This window comes from Orycteropus afer, unplaced genomic scaffold (genome assembly GCF_000298275.1).
Source record: "Orycteropus afer afer isolate SDZICR_OR568_19922 unplaced genomic scaffold, OryAfe1.0 scaffold00082, whole genome shotgun sequence".
NCBI classification, from domain to species: domain Eukaryota; kingdom Metazoa; phylum Chordata; class Mammalia; order Tubulidentata; family Orycteropodidae; genus Orycteropus; species Orycteropus afer.
Genome location: NW_006921669.1, coordinates 9,466,812 through 9,475,267, shown reverse-complemented (window position 1 = coordinate 9,475,267; position 8,456 = coordinate 9,466,812). Strand labels below are relative to the sequence as shown.

General features: G+C 46.2%; 1 protein-coding gene across 1 annotated transcript in view; it reads right to left on the bottom strand.

Moving 5' to 3' along the window:
* ATRNL1 (attractin like 1) overlaps window positions 1-7,395 on the bottom strand; it is a 664,967-nt gene extending 657,572 nt beyond the window's left edge. The window contains exon 1 of the mRNA XM_042781046.1: window positions 7,106-7,395. Within this exon, the coding sequence (XP_042636980.1) occupies window positions 7,106-7,395 (290 nt within the window). The remainder of the gene's footprint in view (window positions 1-7,105) is intronic.
* Between the last annotated feature and the right edge of the window lie 1,061 nt (window positions 7,396-8,456).

Sequence of the window (8,456 nt, the reverse complement as noted above, 5' to 3'; positions counted from 1 at the left end):
TCGGAAGGAAGATGGGGCAATCTACTTCCATAGTGATACTGCCTCAGAAACCCAAGGAGGGGTTGCTATGAGTCGCGTCCAACTCGATGGCATGTAACAACAACACTCAGTGGGGAGCGTACCCAAGACCATGTATAGGGTTGGCAGACAATGGTTCTACAAAAGTATTTGTATATTCTTTAAGAATTCCCAGAGGTATAGTAGAACTGACAAGGGACAAGGTTGTAGTCACTTCTTGGTCACAGCTAGTTACCCAGAGGGAGCGAGTAGTTGAACCTGTGGGTTCAAGACCACAGTCACAGGGGACATCAAGCTCAATTGGTAACATACTACACAAAACATTGTTCCACCTCCTGCTTTGGCGAGTAGCCACTGGGATCTTAAAAGCTTACAAGCAGCCATCTAGATGTAACAATGGGTCTCTCCTCATCCACAGCAAAGAGGAATGAAGAAAACCAGAGATTCATGGAAATAATTAGTCCTCGTGAGTGGTACACCATACGATCCTCAGCCTATACAACTACGAGACCAGAAGAACTAGATGGTGCCCAGCTACCACTGTCAACCACTCAGAGGGGGACCTGTGTAGGAGATCATGAATAGAGAGGGAGAACAATGTGGAACAAAACTCAAAATCATTTGGGGAAAAAAAAAGGGGGGGGCCAGGTTTGCTGGTCTGATAAGAGCATGGTGGAACCACTGAGACTATGGTCCCTAGCTGCTGCCCTTCAGGTCTGGAATTGAACCCACACCTGTGGATTCCAGCCAAACAAAAGTCAGGCATAAGAGCTGAACATGTACCTGAGGTAGATACACTCCTTGGAGAGAACAATCATGGGAGAAAGAAGGGCTCTTTATGCACAGGGAGACAGTTCAGGGGGCAGGAGTGCATGGAGGGATGGACACAGGGAAGAGATAACTATCGGGAGAAGTGGGAGGGAAGCTGTTGCATTGTGGTAAACTGTGGTTGGTCAATGTCATGAGACAAAGTATATGTGAACTGCTGTATGGAAAGTGAATTTGCTCTGTAAACTTTCACCCAAATCACAATTTAAAAATAAAACTGAAAAAAAAAAAAATGTGTGGCTAATTGCCTCCATGAACAGCTGTCTCCTTTGCCGTGAGACCAGATGTACTAGATAGTGCCTGGGTACCATTACTGAACATTTTAATCAAAGATTCCATAGACAAATCTTGATCGAAAAGGGGAAAATGCAGAACAGAATTTCAAATGTTCATGGACTCTAGACTTTCTAGAACCATGGAGGGTAGATGGAAACACTGAAACTATTGCCCTAAGATAATCTTTAAACCTTAAACCAAAAATATTCTAGAAGTCATCTCAAAACCAAACAATAGTTTTACTAGTAAAAAAAGGGTCTGCCTTGAGCATTAGGCTCTTTTAAGAACTATCTGTATGGGATCAAACAGCCAACAGCAACTGGAAAGATCAGACAGGAACCTGAGGGGGCAATGAATTTATGTTAACCAGGGAAGAACTGTTCAGAAAAGGAGAACTCAAAGTAATCAATGTCACCAAATTAGACATATAGAAACAGCTGAATTGGTATATGTTTTGCTGTGTATATTCTCAACAACAGAATAAAATTTAGGGGGGAAAAAGAAAGACTAAATAGGAAAGAGGATCCAGAGAGAGCTAACTACATGTGTAAAAGGCTGTGAAACCAAAAGGAACTGGCACATTCAAGGAACTTTAAAAGAAGTAATGGGGAATGGAGGGGAGTCCCATCGGAAGTGAGCAGGAACCAAATCAAGCACACCCATGACCTTGGAAACCAAGCTTCCACTTTACCAACTCTGGATCTTAGAAAGAGGCTACTGAAATTATTTTAAATTACTATCATATGACAGCTTTAATAATGCAAAAGAAATCTATGGGTATAAATTATGTATTACAAGTTTACTTTGAAATAATGAAGATCTGGGACAGGGAACATTAACGTTATATTAACAGCTTCCCTAATATTGATAAAAAGATCCTAAATATATATGTATATATGTGCATTATTATATTATATTATATATATTATATATATATATTATATATAATATATACACATACACACACACACACAAATATATATATACATACACACACACACACACATATATATACATATACATACACATACATGTATTTAATAGTCACTTAAGAAAAATAATGTTTAGACTATTACCCTTGCCTCTTTTGGTTCATAATAGCAATCTAATTCCTGCCAATATATCTTCATTTTGCTGTTACTAGAATAGAATCCTAAAATAAATAATTATGTATGAAATTCAGTATTCATATTCAACTCACCTAACAAGTTAATCAATTTATGTATATGCATTACACATATAGTAACCTTAATAGACTATTTCAGGAAAATATTTAATGAATATGTTTAAAACAATAACTTTACATATATAAGTAATTAAGACTATAGGGAGATGTTTTTCAATTTACATTATTTTGTTTCCCTAAGAGACATTAGAAATGACAGCTTCCTAAATCACATTAGCAAGCAAATGCCCAAGATTGAGCACAAAATATAAACTTCAACAACTCTAAAAATTAATTATAAAGAACTAGCTTTTAAAATATAAATATCATTCACTCAAACAGAGTTAATTAGAAAAAGGTTTTCTAATTCTAACCTAGTATTATACTAAGCTACTCAAATATATCTGATTAACATATATTATATCCTTGGTTATCATTACATTGGCACTGTCCTTTCTGATTCTCAGTCCCAGGTGCTTTAATCTACCTTGTTGTTGATGTTATGTACCTTCGAGTCAGTCCTGCCTCACAGCGACCCCTCCTTGGGTTTCCCAGGCAGTATCACTACGGAAAGTAGATTGCCGAACCTCCCTTCTGAGAAGGGGCTGGTGGGTTTGAACCGCCAGCCTTCTGGTTAGCAGTCAAGTGCCTTAGGCACTACGCCACCAGAGCTCCTTTGTGCTGCTGTTGTTGTCATTTGCCGTGGAGTCGGCCCTGACTCATAGCGACCCCTCCTTGGGTTTCTGAGGCAGTATCAATCGCTACGGAAGTAGATTGCCCCATCCCTTAATCTACCTTCAAGCTGAAAATCAGTGTCCATTGTGTTTTACCGGGAGCTCTGGTAGCATAGTGGCTAAAAGCACTTGACTGCTAACCAGAAGGCTGGCGGTTCAAACCCACCAGCCACTCCTCGGAAGGAAGGTTGGGCAATCCTACTTCCGTAGTGATACTGCCTCGGAAACCCAAGGAGGGGTCGCTATGAGTCGGGGCCGACTCGACGGCAAACAACAACAACAACAACAACATTGTGTTTTACCTAGGTGAGGTGTAGGAGCTCTGGAGGCATAGTGCCTAAAGCACTTGACTGCTAACCAGAAGGCTGGCGGTTCAAATCCACCACCCATTCCTCGGAAGGAAGGTTGGGCAATCTACTTCCATAGTGGTACCGCCTCGGAAACCCAAGGAAGGGTCACTATGAGTCGGAGCCAACTCGATGAAAGTGAGTCAATGAGTGAGTGAGTGGGTGAGTGAGGTGAAGTATGGCTTATAATTCTAAATGTTTTATTTTTTTCAGATGGAAACAGAAAGAAGCCTGCAATCGATGCTAAGAGAACTCAGGTATCACTTCTGGTACCATATTTGCATCTGCTTTCCACCTCACCCCACCCCCAACCATCAATCTTCCATTCTAAAGAAGTATTTGAAGAATATTCTGATTCCCTGGTGAAATCCCTATGAGGGTGGGGGGAAGGGAGCTAAGTTACCATGGAATCAGCCAATTAATTTTGACACCTGCTTACCAGGACTGTTCAATCATTTTTGATGTCTGTTGTTACATTGCAACTCTTCGGTGTACTAGCAGATTCTCAAGATAATTAATAAAGTGAGAATTCCCAGTGAAACCCTTTCCCACTGTGTAATTACTTCAAATGCTGGATAAAACAAGCCACCATCCTCAAGATAGCCCAGCATGTACTTCACTAGGGAGAATTTTTTCTTCTAAATATGGTCCTTCCCTTTAACATTAAATACTGTACCACCTTTTCTTTCCCTCTAAGAGTAGACACAACAGATAGTTGTATCAGTTATATTTACACTAATTAATAGCTTGTATTTCACAGAGAAGTGAAAACACATGTACCAATAGGGGATAATGAATCATATGAAAGAGAAGCTTCCAAGGAAGTGATGAATGCCCAACGATTGTTCAGAGTGTACTGTTATTTAACGATAGCTACATTACAAAGCTATTCCTCTTTCACTCACTAACGTAGGACATCTATAAACACCATCTCTAAGGTTATTTAACCTCGTTTTAACTTTCTGTGATCTTTCTTAGGAACTGGCACAACATCTGCTAGTGAGGTCACCAGCTGCTGATCCAGCTGATTAGCAAATTCCACAGCTAGGAAATGTAGCTAGGAGCTTCTCGGGATCACAGCAAATTTTTGTCTTTTTCAGACAAATGAAGTCAGTCCATCCCACAAAGCCCAACATTCCTAAATTACAAATTAATTAGGCAATCTTTCTATTCTTGTATAAAAAGCTGTAAAACAATGGATGTGGCTTTTTTTTTTTTTTCCCACAGTTAGCTACCAGTTTACAAATTCAAAATTCCCTCTTGTCAAGCAAAAAGCTGAGTGCCACCGTCATCTCTCTCTCACTGCCGTGGAGTCGGATCCGACTCATAGCGACCCCTCCTTGGGTTTCCGAGGCAGTATCACTAAGGAAGTAGATTGCCCAACCGAGGAGTGGCTGGTGGGTTTGAACCACCAGCCTTCTGGTTAGCAGTCAAATGCCTTAGGCACTAAGCCACCAGACCTCCCACTGTCATAGCAGTTTAAAAACACTTAATTCCACTCTGTCACATGGGGACTCTATGAGTCAAACTGACTCTATGACACCCAAGAAACTAAAACCAAGCCCGTCAAGTTGATTCCAACACAGCAGAACTGTCCCATAGCATTTCCAGGGCTCTCATCTTTACAGAAGCAGCCTGCCATTCTTTCTCCCATGAAGCGGTTAGTGGGTTTCAACCACAGAGCTTTTGGTTAACACTCAAATGCTTAAGCACTGCACCACTACAGCTCCATGACCTAACAACTAAAAAAAGGCTACTCACAAGCACAATTTAATAGCTTATCTTTCCTCTTCTTGAAACAGTTACTTCTTAAACCTTTCATTAGCACCTCTCCGAAATTTAAAAAAAAAAAAAAAACTAACTATGGTACTATGTTGTTGTTGTTATGTGCCGTCGAGTCAAACCCGACTCACAGCGACCCCTCCTTGGGTTACTGAGGCAGTATCACTACAGAAGTAGGGTTGTCCAACCTTCCTTCTGAGGAGTGGCTGGCGGGTTTGAACCAGCAGCTGTCTGGTTAGCAGGCAAGTGCCTTAGCCACTATGCTACCAGAGCTCCCAACTATACTATTTGTAAAAGCAAGAACCAACGATATATAATCAACCTACTGCAAAGAGTGAATTTCATAAAACTTCATTTTGAGATTTCTCTTCCAAACCCCTGCTGTAAATTAATTAGCAGGATCTTGCCTGAAATTAAAAGTTTCAGTTTTTAAAATATACATTTTACATTGAGTTTTAAGGGGCATATTTTTAACCAGCAACAACAAAAATAGTAGTAAGTGGGAAACATGCTGTGTTTAAAAAGCAAGCAAACTGTCTTACAACACATTAATAAAGTGAACCATGAAACAGTCAGTTCCTACCTTTGCTTAGAGCCCCAGATATACTTCACATAGATTTTGTGATCATCCTGACACAAAGCCCACTGCCGTCAAGTTGATTCCAACTCACAGTGACCCTATACGATTGAGCAGAACTTCCCCATAGTTTCCAAGGTCGTAAATCTTTATGGAAACTGACTGCCTCATCTTTCTCCCATGGAGTGGCTGGTGGGTTCGAACCACCCACCTTCTGGGTAGCAACCAAGCGCTTTAACCACTGTGCAACCAGGGCTCCTTATCCTGACAATAAATATTGGTAATCAATATAGTGTAATTTCAGAGTCACAAATCAGCTGGGAAACCACTTATTAAATTTTGCTAAGTGGACTTTAACAACAGAACTGCCATCTGCAAGTTGTCAGATGGATTCCCTAATGGCTTCAACTTTCTTACTGCTCCCTCACTTCCATCCTTGTCTTCAGATCAGGAAGGAATGCAATAAACACCATCCAATAGAGTGAAAGCATCCTTATAATTGTAAAGCAAACTCCTTACCCTCTTATGCTCAGAAAAGCATACGTGATGCTCTCTCGACAGCTGATAGTGAAACAACCAGTGAGAAAAATCCTTATCTTCCCCACATAAAGTCCAGGCATCCTTTTATCTCACCCAAAGTCATCCCCCTTGTCTTTCTCAAGGCAGGACTGTCCCAGCAAATTCAACATAGCATGTTGGTTAAAAAATACAAAATCTGGACTTAAACTGGATGAAATGGAATCACGACTCTGTAACCTTGGGCCAGTGACTTAAATTCATGGCCTCGATTTCCAGCTGTAAACCCGGCACAGCAATTATAGCAACTCAGAGTTATGAGTATGAAATGAGATAATACGCTAAAGCGATCAGATTACAACAGGGTTTGGCACCCAGTGAGGCCCATCATAAACTCCACTTATGGTTACTATCATTACGAAATACATAATGGCAGTGGTTACCTCTAGAGAGAATAGGATGGGGAAAGAGGGAGGTACCGCTGGACCCAAACTTTTAACCTTTCCATTTCTGTATTCTTTGAATTTTTCACTATGTGCGTGTGTATTCATGAGTTACTTGCATAATTTTTGACTTAAAAATACTCTCCTAGCAAAATGTTGTTTGGCACCATAACTATGTGTGGAAATGTCCCCCATGAGCACAGGGCATCAGAAGTGGTGGCGGGCACCTGCAACACTCCGGAAAGTCTTGGCGTCCACGCGATCAGTGCCCCGCGCGGACCTGGGGGTTCCCCAGGGCCCGGGGCTGGAGCAATGTGGCGCGCGGACCCACTGGGGTCCGGGGAACCCGAGGCCGCAGCAGCGAGGCTGCGGCGGGCGCGGGGCAGGGCTGAGGCGCGGGGGCTGGCGAAGGCACTTACTTGAACCTGCCCTGGCAGTGCTGGCACTGGTCCCCCACCCAGCCGGGGTCGCAGAGGCAGGTGGAGTTGACACAGCGGCCAGAGAAGCAGGAGCCGGTCTTCTCGCACGGCTTGGACTGGGACACCTGCGCGTAGAGTGCCAGGTACAGGAAGCCATAGCACAGCAGCCAGCTGTGCCCGTCCAGCAGCCAGGAGGAGGCGCCCCGGCCGCCGCCGACCGGCCGAGTCCTCCACGGCCCCGGGGCCGCCGGCTGCGGGGGGCCAGAGCGGGCCCGGCCCCCCGGCTCCATCTTCCCCCGCGCCGCTGCCCGGAGGGGCTGCGCGCGCGGGCGCCGGCAAGGATGCTCCGGGGGATACCAGCCGCAGAAGCCTCGCGGCCGCCGCTCCTCCTCCGCCTCCTCCCCGAGCCTGCCCCAGTCCTGCTCCCCGGTCAGGAGGGGCAGACGGACAGATCCCAGCCGCTGTCGCCTGAGCTCGGCTGCCTCCAGTCGCATTCGGGCATCGCCTCTCCGTCTCCTGACCTTGTCCTCAACGAGCCGATCCACGCCTCGGCGCCCAGGCCGGGCCGGAGATTGAAGCGGCAGCGCTGGCTGCGCGAGGCGCTCCGAAAGACCCTGAGGGGCGCAGGGGCCCTGGGGGGTGGGGTCTGGTAGGGGGAGGGGCCCGCGCGGCCCCGCCCGCCCGCGGCTCGCGCCAACAGCCTGGACTCCGAGCGCCGCGCGTCCGGGAGGCGGGGCCCGAGCGCGAGCGCCGAGGTGGACGCGCCCAACGCGGGGACGGGGAAGTCGGGAGGCGGGGATCAGCCCCGCGCAGACCAGAGGGCAGCCTGTGGGCTCTCAGCTGCCATCTTCTCTCCGGTCCGGTCAGCCAGCTGCCCGGGCGGCGACTGGAGCCTGCTGCGCACCGGGCCGCCTTCCCACCCTCGCGTGAACCCACGCTCCACCCCCGGCCAGCGCCGTGGTCTTGCCCCGCCCCTGACAGGGACCGGGGGCTTCCCGCGCGCACCCGCCCGCGGGCTCCGGAGCTGAGCGGAGGCTGGTGCCCAGGTGTGGCCCGCGAGTCTGCGGTGCCCTCCCCCTCGGCGATCACGGGGATCCCCCGCACCCCGCGCCCCTGAGCCCCTGAAATGAAAGGTCTGATGGGCTTTGCAGCTTCAGCAAAAAAGAGCAACCCTTCGCGTCCGTCGTCTTCAGCAGCAAAAGTGCACCGCTTTTCCCTAGCGCTTCCCCTTCTTCTGCCCCATCCTCCTGCGGATTTCTTCTTTTTTTGTTAAATGAGAAAAACTCCCAACAACACACAAAGAGCTGAGCATGTGCAGGAGGCAAAAGTCTTAAAGGCACCGCAGTCACAC